We start from the raw sequence: 17621 nt of genomic DNA, 5'->3' as shown, positions 1-17621 counted from the left end.
GATTTGTTCTAATTTTCATGGATGTCTGTCATGACTGTTATGAAAATTCACTACCTCAAGTTTAATGTAACCATATTTGTAATTTGTGAGGGCATAAGCAGACTTGAGGGAAAGTCTCTCAAATATAAATTTACTTCAGTGGAGTAAGGTGGCTTTTTTCCATCAGATCCTGTGGCAGATATCCAGAGCACGGTCCTCTTCAGTGGGCTCCAACTCTGTGTCTGGCTCCCACTGAAGAGACCTCAATAAAGGTCATAACTAGTCTGGGTAGTGGCCAATCCCTTAATGCATAACATTATACATATCCGCAAGGAGATGTGTTTTGCATTATGGGAGATGCTGGATAGGAGTGGTGGTAGCTTGTTCCACCGTTGCTACGAGTTGCCTGGTGTTGTACTACTTACCCAGGTAAGATAGTACAACACTATATTCAGTCCTGAAGATATTTTCAGGCACAAACTTTGTTTGCTGTAACTGGGATAAAGGATTAAACTAAATTTATCATAGTCTAACCTAGTGAAAAATAAACTTTCAACATAACATCTTTCTCTAAATCAGAGTAATTTAATAAAAAAAGGTGGCAAACCTTTTGGCAACTCCTATAGGTAAAGATGACCTTGCTACTGCTTCTGCCTGGTATCTCCAGCTCTGGGCCTGGCTCCCACTGAAGAGACCTCAATAAAGGTCGAAACTAGCCTGGGTAGTGGCCAATCCCGTAATGCATAACAGTATGCATATCCGCAAGGAGATGTGTTTTGCATTATGGGAGATACTGGGATAGGAGTGTTGGCAGCTTGTTCCACCTTTGCTACGAGTTGCCTGGTGTTGTACTATTTACCCAGGTAAGATAGTACAACATTATATTCAGTCCTGAAGATATTTTCAGGCACAAACTTTGTTTGTTCTCACTGGGATAAAGGATTAAACTAAATTTATGATAATTATTTGAATTCGGTTCATTCTTTTTGAAACACCCTGTATATCAATCAGAAATAAGCTCCAAAACTCTAGACCAGAAGAATACCAGCTTCCTCATCACTTATGAAAAGATTATCAATAGTTAAAACTAACAGTAATGAAATCAGTGTAAGAAATGAACTGACTAAAGAACAAATTCAAACCAAATAGAAGAAGGAGAAATCAGAGAAGAGGAAACAGAAAAGGAAGGACCAAAGATATCCAAGAGAACTTAGCATCCAGACAAGATCAGTGAAAAGAAAAGATAAATTAATTTTAAAAAATTGAGCAAAATAGAAGGTATCAAAAAATGATGTTATAAAGGTAATAGATTCCAGATGGAAAAGATTGTGGATCAGCAAAGACTCCTCATACTTAGCAGATTTCATGCACTTTGAGGAATAACAATCTGATGGTCATAAAGGAAAAGAGATACACATTACAGAAAAAAAAATAAAGTGCACCAATCCAAATGTTCCTTTTTATGAATACTGTCTACATGACAAAAATAAATAAATAATAATAACCAACTTCCAAATCAAAACTAGCAGTCATGAAATTGAAATGACATGAAAGCAATGCTTGAAAAAAAATTACAGGAAACAGGATACAAAACTGATCTAAACATTCCTTCACAAATCGAAGTCTTCATCAGATTCATCCCAATCTAGAGGTTAAAAGCTTATCCAGTTACACCACATGAATCATGTCATCTACCTTCTGTATTGCGGATTCCACAAAAATTCCACAGCATTCATATTATTATTATTATTTTATTATGTGACGCCTCTAAGGAGTCCAGTGACTCCTTAGAGTCACTGGTCACTCATATAATCCTTAGAGTCACTCATATAATCCTCCATTATATAAATTATGATATCTACCACCTGATGATAGTCTTTTTGTCTATTAGCTACATGTGTTCTGTGACCAATTTACCTGTATGTGGAATAAAGAACCTGAGTTTCGGGGGGGGGGGGGGGGGAGGATCAGCGCCTAGTTACTTCCTTGAGAGAGATCAGCTACCTCACCTTTAACTGAAACAGTCCTCATAAAGCTTCCTCTTGTCAAAACGAGAATCAAACCAGTGGCAGCCAGTGAAAATTTTAAGTGGGGGGTGCTGCATATACAAAATAAGAAAAATAATTCATTTTTTCCTCAGTAACCAATTTATTAATAAGTAAATTTACATATTTGAGAATATGTAAATTTACATACTTCGAGAATTTTGAGACTCGCCAATATTCATTTGCACTTGTCACTCATAACAAGCGAATCCGACACTGCTCAATGAGCAATGTCGCTACAGATAAATTGTATGCTTGCGAGCGTTATTTCTGTGAGATACAAAACTTTTATCATTGGTGTGCATTCGTGGTGAGTGCCAAAAATATTTCACTCTCACTACAAACACAAACCAATAATAAAAGTTTCATATCTCACAAAAATAATGCACGCAAGCATACAATTTATCTGTAGCGACACTGCTCGTTGAGCAGTGTCGGATTCGCTTGTTACGTGCAGTTACAAGTGCAAACGAATATTGGTGAGTCTAGCAGCAACTGACTGAATTTGATAATTCCTACACTGCGTTAGGTCGCAGTGCATTTGTTTTGTAATCTAAAGTGTTAATCGAACAATTCCAATTATTAACTATTCAATCAATGTTGAAACATAAGCTGTAATATTTGACATGTTGTATTGCATTTATATAATGTTGTAAGCATTGTTATTATTTATAAACACAAACAAAATTTAATTTTTTTCGTTTTTTCCTTGGAGGTGCTGCAGTGTCGAAGTGCTTATGTACAAGTCGCCACTGAATCAAACACAAGTCTTTTCCAACTGAAAGGGTCAATGTTCTATAATAACTATATAGAAACTAATGTCTGTAACAGACATGAAATCTTTAACAGGCAGGTACTCATTTCTATCTTAGTGGAGCTCCGGAAGGCTTAACAGGACTGAAGTTGGGTTTCTCATTCTTGCTCCACTCTCTTCAGGTCCTTGTCTGCCACCACTCACAGATTTCTCGTCTCCTCTACCTCCTTTAAAGTTTCCCCACCAAGTGTATACTTCGCATTTCATTATTGCTTACCAAATTTCAAAACCCTACACCTTGAAACATTGAACTGATAGTTCCACTTACTTGCCCATTCATGCAATCTATTCAAGCCCTCCTGTAAAACAAGAACATCTGCTTGACTCTCCGTTGCTCCCAATTTTGCATCATCTACAAATAGCTGCATATCACAAGTTAAACCCATCCCAATATCATTAATACACAAATTGAATAACAATAATCCCCAAACTGACCCCTGTGGTACACTCTTTTGGAATATTGCACTTCCATATACAACTTTGTGATACTTATCTGACAGTCAGTTACTGATCCAGACATTTCAATTTATTTAACAGCTTGTCGTGTGGCAGTCTATCAAACGCTTTTGCAAAATTCAAGTACACCATTGTATATGCATTTCCCTTGTCCAAGGTATTTGTCACCTTGTTATAGTACATAAGTAAGTTAGTTAAAAATGATTTCCCTTTAAAAAACCTATGCTGATAACCACAGAGAAGAATACTACTGTTATCAACCCATTTCTGTATTGTACTTCTCACCAATCTCTTTTTTTTATTTATTTGAAATAGGCATTTGAGTAGGCTGCAAAAAGTTGATTTGCAGCCTACTCAAATGAAAATTGCAAAAAAAAATTTCAAGAGAAGAGTTCAAGAGTTCAAGAAGAAGTATAATAAGTATTGCATGAATAACTGTTTATAAGACCCTCCCAAAATGAATTCTTGACTCCCTGTTTGTAAGTGTGGAAAGAGCTAACATGTACTTTAGATACATGAAAGTTATATGTGACCTGTACTCAGAACCAACTGGTCTGGAAGAGATGAGAATTCTTCAACTGCTAAAATAATGAGTAGAGGAGAGCTGCACCTGTTCTTTTTAACTTATATACTGAAGCAGCTATAAATGAAAATAAATAAATAAAAATGGAAATAGTATCATTATAAGATAATCTTATAGCTGTTCACTATGATCATTTATGAGATGGTATCACATTAGGACTTTGGTATATAAACTGAAGCAAATGGAACTGTATAGGAAGATGGCAATATGGATGAGAGAGCAGCTGATAAACAGACATCAAAGATTAATGTATTGGGAGAAATTAATCCAGAAGAATATGGGTAACTAATGGTGTATACCACTGGGCTCTGTACTTGAGTTTAATACTATTCAATTGTGACATCAATGATACAGGAAATGATTCAAGGGAAAATAAAGCCTTGTTTGTTGATGATGCAAAAGAGCAGTAATTAAGGAATAGAAGATATAGATACTGCAGCATGACTTAAATATGCTGGCAGTATGATCAAAGGATAAAAATGACTGCTAATTTAATGTGGCAAAAAGTGAGGTCATGCACTATGGGATATAGATAGAACTGAACTGAAATTGATGACCAGAGATTTGAGTGTAAATGTGGACAGGAAGTTGGAGTTTTGAAATTATTTGCAAAGGTAGCCAGAACAGCTAATCAGGATTAATTGGAAGGTGGAGAATACACTGACAATCAGAGATAGGGAGGTTATTATTCCTTTATATAAGGCTTTAATAGGGCCACATTTGTTTTCACTGATACGTGGAGATGAATGCCTAAGATTGTGACAGGTCTATGGAATATGAATGAAGAGAAATTGATATTGTGGATTACAAAGGCTAGATGATGGGCAGAAAAGAGGGGAGGGTGATAGAATCATACAAGTTATTAAAGAAATTTTACAAGACTTGAAGACATTTTTCTTTCAATACATGGCAGGAAGTGAGAATGTGGAGGTCACTCCTGGAAATTATCTAAGAGTGTGGCTAGCAAGAATGTGAGGACTGATTGTTTTTTTCTTGGAGGATGGCAAATTGATAATCAAGAAGTATAATAGGCAGTATCAAGAAGTATAATAGGTATTGCATGAATAACAGTTCATAAAGGTCTCACAAGATGAGTTTTTGACTTCCTGGACATGCCCAAGAAAATAATAATAATTAATATAAGTAAAATCAAAATTTCTCATGAGTAGAAACCCACCAGTCACTGCTAAGATCTCACTAAATGGTGACACTATTATTACTATTATTATTATTATTGTTGTTATTAACATCTGACCACCATGCAGTCAGAGTCTCATCTTGGAAGGTACACACTATTGCACACAATGCTCATCCAACAACGCCTTAAATTGAATCAATGTGTCTATGCATTCCACTCATCAACCACACTCCATGCAAAGAACCTTCTCCTCACTCCTCAGCTCACACCCTCCTTATACAGTTTTCAGCAATGGCCCCTTGTTCTATCCCCCCCTCTCCCATTCTTTGAAAAACCCTTCCATGTCAACCTGATAACAATCACTGACTAGCTAATATATCTCAATCATATCTCCCCTCTTCTTTCTATTCATGAGGTTTTGCAATTTACATTCTCTTCTTCTTACAATACTTCATTTCAAACTGTAAATATTTAGGGAGTGTGTGAACAGAGGATGGTAGAAGTGAAAGCGGAATAAGATGTAGAACTACAATGGAAAAGGCAGCTTTAACAAAGATGACATATTTATTATTTTCCTATGTAAATCAGCTGGATTTTGGCTAGCCACATACAAACTTCTGTGAGGAAAGGATATATGTGGAAGTACAGGATTGGTGATTATGATAAGCTTAGAACTATAGCACGGAATGATGAGTTGAGCGGTAAGAATATAAATGCTGCTTGGGAACTGACAAAGAAATACATAACATCAATGTGAATATATTCCAAAGGCTAGAAGTCGAATAAGTTAGGTGGACGAATGAGGGGTTTGAGTATGAAATCCAGAAGAAGAAAGTACTTTGGAGGCAGTATTATTATTATTATTATGTGACACCTCCAAAGACTCATGGAGGGAGAGTGTGCAACAGCATCGAATGATTGAACCCCTTCCAACTACTAAGCGTGCTCAAACTTGTTTAACTTTTTGCATGAACCATTAGTAACAGAGGCTCTACCAATCAACCAACCTTTGCTGGCAGTATAAAAAGAATAATGGTAATAATCAGTTACATGAAGAGTATAAAGCACAAGCCAAGAGAATCACTCATTTAGTAAGGAAAAAGTGGAGTAAGCGGAAATTGGCAAATCAGGCAAAGAAAAACCCTATAGACGTTTCAGATATGTGGAAAGTAGAAGAAAGAAAGATTATGGTAAGATGATGTTAATGGATGAAAATGGTAGAATGGTAACTGCTGCAGAAGATACTGTTGAATTATTCAGTGATCAATTTATAAGGGTGTTTTATCCTCATCAGGGTGGAATCATAAGCAACTTAAGTGTAGAGGACATAGGAGAGGATGGCTTAATTGTGAGTGTGCAGGAGGTATATGAGGAAAAAAATAACCTTGATGTCAATAAGGCAACAGGATTTGATGACATAACACCACGTGTCTTAAGGGAATGCTCCAGGGAATTGGCAGTAGTATTGACATGCCTATTTATTAAGTCTCACAACAGCATGGTTCCAAGGGAGTGGAACCTATGCTATGGCTACAAATTATAGGCTAATCAGTATATCTCAAGTTGTTGTGAAGGTACTGGAGAGATTGGTGAGAAGTGGGATACAGAAATGGGTTGATAACAGCAGAATTCTCTGTGGTTATCAGTATGAGTTTGTTAAAGGAAGACCATGTTTCACTAACTTACTTATGTACTATAACAAGGTGATAAATGTCTTGGACAGGGGAGTGCATATACAGCAGTGTACTTGAATTTTGCAAAAGTTTTTGATAGACTGGAACGTGACAGCTGTAAAATAAATTGAAACATTTGGAAATGGATAACAGACTTCTGAGTTGGATCAGTGACTGGCTGTCTGATAGGTGTTATGTCGCAGGGGTCAGTTTTGCGACTATTGTTATTCAATTTATATATTAATGATATTGGGATGGGTTTAACTAGTGACATGCAGCTATTTGCAGATGTTGCAAAATTGGGAAGAGCAATGCAGAGTCAGGCAGATGTTAAGGCCTTATGTGCAGACTTGAATAGATTGAATGACGTTGGTGTAGATGATGCAGTTTACTGTAGTTGGTGGAATGAGTGGTGGAGATGGAGAGTTGGAGGTGTCATGTAATAATAATAATAATAATAATAATAATAATAATATACGTCTATCCATATGAGGCCTTGATCAGGCCTCATATGGATTATTGTGCACAGATTTGGTTGCCAGGGTTTTCATGGCAATAAGGATATGTTAGAAATATTCTAGAGAAGATTCAAAGAGGTGGTCAGTGGTAGTCATACTCCTCATACTTCCAGTGATGAAGACAGATTGAGGGAATGTAAATTTCAAAGCTTCGTCAATAGGGGGAGGAGGGCAGGATATGCTTGAGACATATAAGCTGGTCATGGGGGGGGGGGGGTTATCATGTTGACATGGAAGAGATTTTTCATAGAATGAGAGACAGGGTAGAACAAGAGGCCATAGTTGAAAATTTTGTAAGGAGGATGTGAACAGAGCAGTAAGGAGCAGGTTCTTTGCATGGAGAGTGGTTGGTGAGTGGAATGCATTGCCCGAGTATGTTGTGAATGTAGACATGTTGAATCAATTTAAGGCATGGTTGGATGAGCATTGTGTGCAATAGTATGTATGATGAGTCTCTGATTCCATGGAGATCAGATGTTAATAATAATAAAATAATGAAGGAAGCTTTTGAAATAAAAATACTTGCATAATTAATAGTAAGAATACAAGAATGAAGTTAAGAATATTTAGTTAAATAGTTACCCTGAATATAAAGTTGCTATACCTTCTTCTTGACGGATACGAATTAAAGCATGGATCATACCTCTATATTTAATTTCTTTAAACTTTACATCAATCACTTGTCCCTGAACTTGTAATCGTGTTTTTGTGGTATCAAGTGGAAAAGTACCTGAAGAGGAAAAATTAAACTGACAGCATTTCTCTAACCCTTGCATAAATATCTTTTGGTTTAAGAATATATACAACTTATGTAGCATAAATAAATGGGTATTCAATTAAAAAAACATAAAATCAAAAATATTCAATAACGTTGAACAACAGAAGAAAGGAGGGGGTAATAATAACATAGATAAGGCAGATTAATATCCTTTAATGCATTTTTAATACCAATAAGTATCCACTTGATTAATTGGGAACTAGAAAACATGCAATAATTTGGGACAATTTTATTTTAGCAAATTATCAAAATATTGCTTTATGTTCTGTATAGGTGGTGGTCTAATAAAGGATATGGGAAAAATGCTTTTATATTTAATATAACCAAAATTGTAAATTGGATTTTTATTTAAAAAAAAAAAAATTTAACGAAAAATTAAATTTTTTGGAAAAGTGTGCGAAAAGTTCAAAAACTGAAACATAATTAACACATAACAGATACAATCACTGCACATTCATGATAATAAAAAAACTGAAAATTATAATAAAAAATTTAAATGAAGAATGAAAAATGAAATGAAAAACAAATTGCCAAAGAAAACTTTGGTAATCTGTTCTTCAGGGGTAGTTTCCTATAACAAAAAGTCAATTTTTTTTAGGGGAGGGGATGAAATATTTCAATTATTTTTATAGTTACCTAAGGGTCAGAATTACTCTGCTTATTTTTGAAAGGAGAAAGTCAAGAAAACTTTCTACTATCCTGATATTGTGTACAACAAACAGGAAAAAATATTTTGGATGTCAGATGTGTGGGGAAATGATTCTTGACATTCTATTGAAGGCAGGGGAAGAATAGGTCACTTTCTTCTTAAAGAAAGAATTAAACCTTGAATGCTCTGTCATGATGTGACACAGCATTTAAGTGTTATTTAGGAGATTTAACATTTATAAATCCTGGGGAATACTCAATCTAAGTTATGAAGTAATGTGTTATCAACAAATAGGGTAACCTTCTTCTCCAAGTCTGCAGGCATCACTCTACTGTCTATTGAAAAATCTTACAATTCACTACAACTTCAGATTGCCACTTTTAAAAATCACTGGAAGTTGAAACTAATCACATTCTTCAATGCTTCTTCTTCTTCATTTTTCATATTCTTCATGGAATCAAAAGACTCATTGCAGAAGACCTACACACTAAACATCATTCACACAATACATATCATACCTGTACTTTGAATTATTCTTTTTTGTGACACTCGCAACTACCTCTGGAAATCCATTCCACTCATTTAGTGCAAGCAAAGTTTCCACATCCTTAATAACCACCCTCTTACACAACTTACAGGGATGACTCCTTGTTCTCCCCCCATACACCACCTACATTGAAAATTTTCTTTTGTGTCAATCTTAAAGAATCCCTTTAGTAACATATAAGTTTCTATTAAGTACCCTCTCATCTGCCTGTCAACTAAACTCTTCAACACATATACACATACACACCTTCAATCTATCCTCATAAGGAGCATTCCTATCCCTAGACTTAGTCACTCATCTCTGAATCCACCTTCCCCCACCTCTTGATCACTAAGAAATCTAGGTGACCAAATCTGTGCACAGTAGTCAATGTGGCCAAATCATAGCCTTATAAAGAAGAATAATAACCTTTCTATCTTTATTTGTCAATGTATTCTCCAATTCCAAGTAATCCTTTAAGCTATTTTGCCAAGTTTTACAATATGTCCTTTGAACTTCAACCTTCTATCCAACATCATCCCAGATCCATGCCCCCCCCCCCCAAGTCTTGCTAGGGATCTAGGGGGCAAATGAAATGAATGAATGAGAGATAAGTAGTGACCTCACTCTGAAGCTCCACAAGAAGTATGATCATAATATCAAATGTTCAATATTCTTTCAGTATTTCATGTCCAAGCAGTTTCTGTTCAACCTTCATAATGTATGTTCTTTTGGGCATCGCTTCCAGACGAAACTAGTTTTGTCAAAACTGATATCTCTTCTCAGTTGCACCAGTTTCATATCCATCCCCCATTCACTCCATTTTATAACAGAACTATCTGTAGTGTCTTGTCAAATTACTTTGCAAAGTCCAGCAGTATCATTATGTAGCTATTTCCTTTATCTAACTCATGATAAAAAATTGACTAAATTACTAAGGCAAGACTTACTCTCTTCCCAAAACCATGCGAACCCTTACAGAGTATCATATGAGAATATGCTACTCTGTCTCATCAACCATTCCAAAATTCTGTTTTCATCAGTCAGTCTCTAATACCTTAATCATCACTCCTGAGATATTGATTGGTCTATAATTTCCTACCTCTGTTTTGGAGCTACTCTTATGCAATGAAACTATTTTGTCCACCTTTCAGTCCTTTATAACTTTACTAGAACTAAGACTTAAATTAAATAATGACAAACATAAATTATGTTTATAATGTTTACATAAATTATGTAAACATAAAATAATGACATAAATTATGACAAAATTAGTAGGCAACTTGGAGCAGTGTCGTGGCATGGAATGAATGTCATTAGTGCATGGGAAGCACTCAAGGAATGTTTGAACAAGGCACTATCAGAGTGCAATACCCAGGGTCAGGAAGTTAAACTAACTAGGGATTAAGTGAATGACTAGCAATGTAAACATGGAGCTGCAAAAAAAAGAAGAAAGCATTGTGGAAAAAAGATAAACAACAAGGTGATCAGCATGCCCATGAATAAGTATAAAGCACAAGCAAGAAGGGTAACTAGTATGGTAAGGAAGGCTAAATCAGATTATGAGAGAAAATTAGCTAAGCAGGCCAATTAAATCCAAACGAGTTTTTTCGCTACATAGCAAGTAAGAGAAAGAATGATTATGGAAAAATAACTTTACTCAATGCTAATGGCAGGAAAGTGACAGAAGCAGAAGAAATAGTTCAGTTGCTAAGTGATCCCTCTGCAAGGATATATCATCCATGTGGTGACTTGCAGTTACTGAGGTGAGAGAGACTGATGTGAGCATTGAGGTAAATGAACTGGAAGTATTCAGCATATTGAAAAATATCAATGTGAATACAGCAGTAGGACTGGACAGTATATCAGCTCATGTGCTATGAGAATGTGCGGGTGAACTGGCAGTGACAAAGCTGTTTAATCTATACCTAAGCTCTGACAAGGTTCCAAGGGAGTGGAAAGAGGATAAGATAGTTCCATTACATAAAAGTGGCTTCAAGTCAGTAGTAGAAAATTACTGACCAATTAGTATCTGTGGAGTGGTTGAAGTATTGGAAAAATTGGTTAAAAGTAAATTCAGGAATGGGTGGATAAGAATATGATACTCTACAGGGGTAGCATGGCTTAGTAAAAGGTAGGTCCTGCCTCAGTAATTTATTCACATTTTATAATAAGATGATAGCAGAATTGAATAAATGAAATGACCACACCATGATACTGCAAAGGCATTTGACAGAATACTACATGGAAAACTATTACATAAGTTGGACAAAATGGGAATAGATATGAGGCTGGTGGCATAGATAGGGGAAGGGACTGAATGACAACCATCAGAGGGTGGCATATGGTGGAGTAAAATCAAGGCAAATGAGGGTGACTAGTGAAATGCCCTAGGGCCTCTGTATTAGGACCACTACTCTTTCATTTGTACATTAATGATATGGCAGAAGATATGAGGGGGGGGGGGGATATTCGGTTGTTTGCCAATGATGCAAAACTCGGGAGGGCAACAATTGATAAAGGTGATGTAGATATCTTACAGAATGATTTAAATGAATTGGAAGTGTGGGCAAAGGACAATGGTTATCAATTCAATGTTGTAAAATTTAAGGTAAAGCACTTTGGGATGAAAAGATTACAGATGTCATAACATATTGATGGTACTAGTTTACACGAAATCGATGATGCTAGAGATCTGAGAGTGAAGATGGATAGCAATTTGAAATTCATAAGACATTATTATTATTATTATTATTCAGGCCTCCATGGAATCAAAAGACTCATCGTGGGATTTCCTTTCTAAGAAACACAAGTCTATCAAGCCTCATCGAGGGAAGTCCCACCTAGGAAACACAAAGTCTATCATACCAATCCTTGAATGAATTGACCATTCTCGCTCTCACCACTCCATCAGGCAATACATTCCATAGTTCAACCACCCTCCATGCAAAGAAACCACTCCTCACCCTCTTTCTCACAGTTTCCTTTCGTACCTTCCAGGGATAACCCCTCGTCATGACTCCTTCCCGCTTTTCAACCAAGCGAAAGAACTCCCCAGTGTCAACCCCTCTCCACAGTTTAAAAGCCTCAATCATATCACCCCTCCTTCTTCTATCCACCAAACTCTGCAGACCACACTCCCTCAGCCGATCCTCATAACCAACATTGTACAGTCGCGACACCATCTTTGTTATCTGCCTTTGAAACCTTTCCACAGTTAATTTATCCACTTCAAATCCTGGGGACCAGATCTGAGAACAATTGTCTAAGTGTGGTCTGATCAGAGTCTTATACAACGGAATGATAACCATTTTATCTCGGCAGGTAAGCATCCTCATTATTGCAGCAATCCTCTGCGTTACCTTCGCTACCTTTGCAATATGTCCCCTAAATTTCAGGTTTCTATCATTCATCAAACCCAGATCTCTTGTCTCTCCTACTTCCTCCAGTTTAACTCCTCCCATAGAGTATGCAGCATCCCATCGATGTGTCCCAAACCTCAAGACCGTACATTTTGCTGCATTAAACTGACACCCCAATTCATTTGCACATCTATCTAGCTTATTCAAATCCCCTTGCAGGGCAACCACATCTGCACTATTACTAATAACCCTTCCCAGCTTCGCATCATCCGCAAACAACAGAATATCCCCTTGAAATCCACGGACAATGTCATTGATATAAAGGTTAAACAATATAAGTCACAATACCGAGCCGTGTGGAACCCCACTTGTAACCTTCTGCACTTTGATATTGCTCCACCATACACAACTCTCTGATACCTATAGGACAGCCAATCCTGATTCCAGTTGACCAATCTGACATCCAGACCCATGTGCTGCAGCTTGAATATCAGCTATCATTTGGCACCCTGTCAAATGCCTTTGCTAAGTCTAGGAAAATGGCAGTATATGCCTTTCCCTCATCTAATGCTCTTGTAACTTTATCATAAAAGGCTAGCATATTGCTAAAACAAGAGCGCTCCTTCACAAATCCATGTTGACTCTCACTGATAACATTACCCTGCTGTATATGGTCCCTCACTACTTTCTCCAAGATCTTACTAACTACTGATGACACACAAACAAGCCTTAGACACTTCCAGTCTGCTACCACCCTCATGCAATGGCACTATCTTACCTTCCTTCAATTCCATGCCCACCTTTCCCACAGCCAGACTTTCATTGAAACGCCAGGTCAGAGGCACTGTCATTTCCTTGGCACATTCTCTGAAAACTCGTGGTGAAATACCATCCAGTCCCACAGCTTTACTAACATCCAGAGTACTCAGTATGTGGAACACACTCACCTCTAAACCTCGAACCTGCTCTATCCCACTAGTATTCAAATTGACTCATCCAGGATGAAATACTCTAATAAAGTGTTCATTGAACAATTCCACTATGTCCTCTGCATCAGTCACTCTATTCCCATTTTTATCCCACAATGTCATTCTTCCACAGTCATTTCTCCTCCTATTGGCCACACAGCTAAAAAAAAAAATTCCCTAGGATTTTCCTTGGATCTAAGGGCCAATAATTTCTCATATTCCAGTTTTGTCTTCCTTACCATACTAGTCACTCTTCTTCCCTGTGTCTTATATTCTTCATGCATCTTCTCTTCACCTATCTCCTTATATCTCTTCCATAGCCTCTTTTTCGCATGCAGCTTCTGTTTAATATTGTTCGTCATCCACTTTACTCCAAACTGTGTCCTCTTCTTCACTCATGGAATACAGCTTACCATTGCTGCTAACAAATATTCCTTCACAATTTCCCAAGCACTAATGATATCCCGGCCTTCCAATTCCTCCCTCCACAAAACTTCCCCGAGTTGACGTCTAAGACTATTATAATCACTGCTTTATAATTCCACATACATTCCCATCTCTTTGATACTTCGACATGTCTATTCATTTTCCAAGTCTAAACCATATGGTCACTCTCCGCAACTGGTGGGAGAGATGTCATCTCAGTTATTATCAGCTCTTCTGATGCTATAACCAAATCCAAAACTCTTGTTCCCGCTGTTACATGTTGCCTAAGACATTTCTCCCTCAAGAATTCTAGAAATTCCATTCCCTTATTGCTACATGCATCTTCCTTTCCCAATCTATACTGCTGTAGTTAAAATCTCCCATAACAATCGTTCTTCTTGCACTTGCCACGCCCAACTGTCTGAACATCTCCTGGTCAACATCTCAAAAGCCTCCACTCTTAGAGGACATAGGTCATCACTTATCATAAGCAGTATTCCACTACCACGCTTTACCTTCCTATCCTGCCGAAAAATGCTGTACCCAGCAACTTCTATTCCTGTTATTATATCCTCTTCTGTCAACCACGTCTCAGTGATCCAAATAATCTTTGGCCAGGCTGATGCTATCAGTACCACCAATTCCTCTCCCTTATTCTGAATACTCCTGGCATTGGTATAAAGCATAAAAATGCCATTGTTTCTATACCCAGCATTATCCCCTCTAGACTCCACTGGGCTCAGCATTACCTGATGTCCCTCCCCCCTTCTCCCAAGTACCCATTCCCACAAGAGGCCACCCCTACTACCATCCACACTTGGACACACACACACACACACAGACTCGTTCAGAACAGCAATCTCTCCAGATGCCTACTTCCTTCCTCATTCAAATGCAAGCGGTCTCTCACATACAATTCCTCTCTGCTCTCAAATGCACTCCAAGCATCCACATATTCGAATCCTCTCTTCTGACACATTCCTGCTATTATGCCATTCAATATCACCGCTCTTCTGCTCAGCTCTACATTATCATACCTAGGCAACACCCTCTATCTTTCCTCTCTGACATATTGCAACAGTTGGCAAGATAGCTCAAAGGATTACTTGGATGTTGAAAAGCATGCTAACAAGTAAAGATAAGGAAGTCATCATCCCTCTTTATAAGGTTATAATTCAGCCACATGTTGACTAATGTGCACAGATTTGGTCACCTGCGATTCTTGAGCATCAGGAGGTGGTCAAGAGGATTTAAAAATGAGTGACCAAGATGGTGATAGGTCTGTGGAATGTTCCCTATGAGGCCAGATTGAGGGTGTGTGGGTTGTTGAGTTTAGCTGACAGGCAAAGGAGAGGGGATATGATAGCAACATAGGCTACTAAAGGGATTCTATAAGATTGACACAAAAAAATTTTCAATACACGGGGAACAGAAGGAAAACAAGGGGGGGGTCACATTGGGAGTTGTCTCTAAGAGTGTGGTTAGTAAGGGTGTGCAGATTAGGTTCTTTACTTTGAGAGTGGTAAAGGAGTAGATTAAATTGCCGGAAGTGGTTGTGAGCACCCCAACAGTGAATAGGTTTAAGGAGATATATGACAGGTATAGTGTTAATGGATAGAGTTGGTCTCCCATGATGAGACTTTTGACTCCAGGGAGTACCCATATAAATAATAATAAACAACTATGCCAGATTAGAGAGAGAGACTTTCAATTCTCCTTGAGGTCTTGTAAGTTGAGCCAATATCCCATGGCCACATTTTCATGAAGATACTGAAATATATCAAGTTTATCCAATTCATCTAACTTCAAGCCTCACATTAGCCCCTGTCATATCTGTCTTTACAATATCTTAACCTGGATGGTTCACTCTTGCAACGTGATTATCCATTAACTGAATTATTTCATCTGCTTCTGCCACCTCCCTCATCAGCAATGATTAAAGTTATTCTTCCAGAGTCATTCTATCTTTTCTTGCTATTCAGAAAAATAACTCTTTGGATTCTTTAGCCTACTTGTCTAATTTCCTCCCATAATCTTATTATAGAGGGTACCCATCTTATCCATTACTTTGTACTACTTGTGAGTTCGCCATCACCTTTCTTCTCATATACCCACAACATTTTATTTCTTTGCAACTCCTTCTTAATATGCTACTATCCATCTAACTCTTACCTGATTTAGCCTCCCACTCCTGGATATACACTCTGATACTTACTACTTACTTCCAACACTCCTTAACCATCTTGAATGATAACATCCTTCTCTTGTACATTCTTATTCAATGGAACGGTTTCAAGCTATTTCAAGCTACCACCTATAATTGTCATAAAGACTTGCTCTGAAATTCCACATATCCCTCTTTTTAACTAAAAATGAAGGAACTACAATATTTTATCTATTTATTATTATTATTATTATTATCCAGACATCTCTATAGAGTAAGACTGGAGCTGTAGCCATGAGCTGAGCTTTCTGGAGATGTAGCCATTATCTAAAAATTATGTATATACCTACCTATATATATATATATATATACAGTGTGTCCCTGAATTCATGGCCCAAACTTGAGGGGATGGTAGTATACACTGAAACCACCAATATTCGTCATAGAATATGCGGCCAAAAACGCAGTGAGGAGTCGGAAATGAAGGATGGACAGACACAAGTTTCCAGAGTGACATTTATTGGAGCTCATTACAACAAATGCTCAAGCGTCCGCCCATCAACGTTGATACACACGGCACAATGGTGGAGTAGTGATTGGCGTACCTGCTCGTAAACACTGGGCTTGTCGTGCACATCGCCGGCTGAGACAGACAGTCTGGCTATCAGATCCTCCATGGACTGCACGGGCATCATGTGCATGACACTCTTCAAATGTCCCCACAGAAAGATCGGGCGATCTGGGGTGGGCCATGGGATGGGACCACCGCGCCCAATCCATCGGTTCCCAAATGTGGTATTAAGATGCTGACGCACGTCCATGCTAAAATGGGCTGGTGCCCCATCGTGCTGGAACCACATACGGGAGCGGATGGCAACTTGAACATCCTGAAGCAATTGCGGCAAAACCTGTTACAGAAAAATATGGTACGTTCACCCATCGAGGCGGTCCGGCAGTAGGTAGGGTCCAATTATGTAGTCATGTATGATCCCCGCCCAGACATTGATGCCGAACCGTTGCTGGTTCGACTGTGGACTTGTGCCATGGGGGTTCTGGGCCACTCACAAATGCACATTATGGACATTGACTACGCCTTCACATGAGAAAGTTGAGTCATCTGTAAAGAGTACATGAGCAGGGAAATTGGGCTGTACGACACTTTGCTGCAGGAACCACTGGATGAAATCCATGCGCAGGGAATAATCAATGGCTGTCAATACCTGCACTCACTGCAAGTGATAGGGGTGTAGCTCTTCTTCATGCAGTACTCACCAGACACTGTTTTAATGCACATCCAGACTCCAGATCACATTCACCCAGGTTATCTGTCACCATACACAAGATGTCCTCACTCATAGCTGGCATTCTGACTGTCCGTGCTCATCCGGCATCATGTCGACTGATGTGGAAGGTGCCTGCCTCACACAGCTGACGTTGCAGTCGCGCAAACATTTTATGATCGGGCACATGGCACATAGGATATTGCTCACGGTACAGTCTACCATTGTCCTCAGCTACGTCGTACATCAAGTGCATATCGGC

At 38.1% G+C, this 17621-nt stretch overlaps 1 protein-coding gene across 8 annotated transcripts in view; it reads right to left on the bottom strand.

Annotated features, from left to right (window-relative positions):
- Bmcp (uncoupling protein Bmcp mitochondrial) overlaps positions 1 to 17621 on the bottom strand; it is a 475843-nt gene that overhangs the window by 297738 nt on the left and 160484 nt on the right. For all 8 annotated transcript variants that reach the window (XM_090411822.1, XM_090411820.1, XM_090411824.1 and 5 more), the window contains one exon: positions 7789 to 7936. In XM_090411822.1, the coding sequence (XP_090267948.1) occupies positions 7789 to 7936 (148 nt within the window). The remainder of the gene's footprint in view (positions 1 to 7788; positions 7937 to 17621) is intronic.

This window comes from Typopeltis vanoorti, chromosome 22 (genome assembly GCF_054136105.1).
Source record: "Typopeltis vanoorti isolate ZY-2024b chromosome 22, IOZ_Tvanoo_1.0, whole genome shotgun sequence".
Taxonomy (NCBI): Eukaryota; Metazoa; Arthropoda; class Arachnida; order Uropygi; family Thelyphonidae; genus Typopeltis; species Typopeltis vanoorti.
This window is presented reverse-complemented; position numbering and strand designations above follow the sequence as displayed.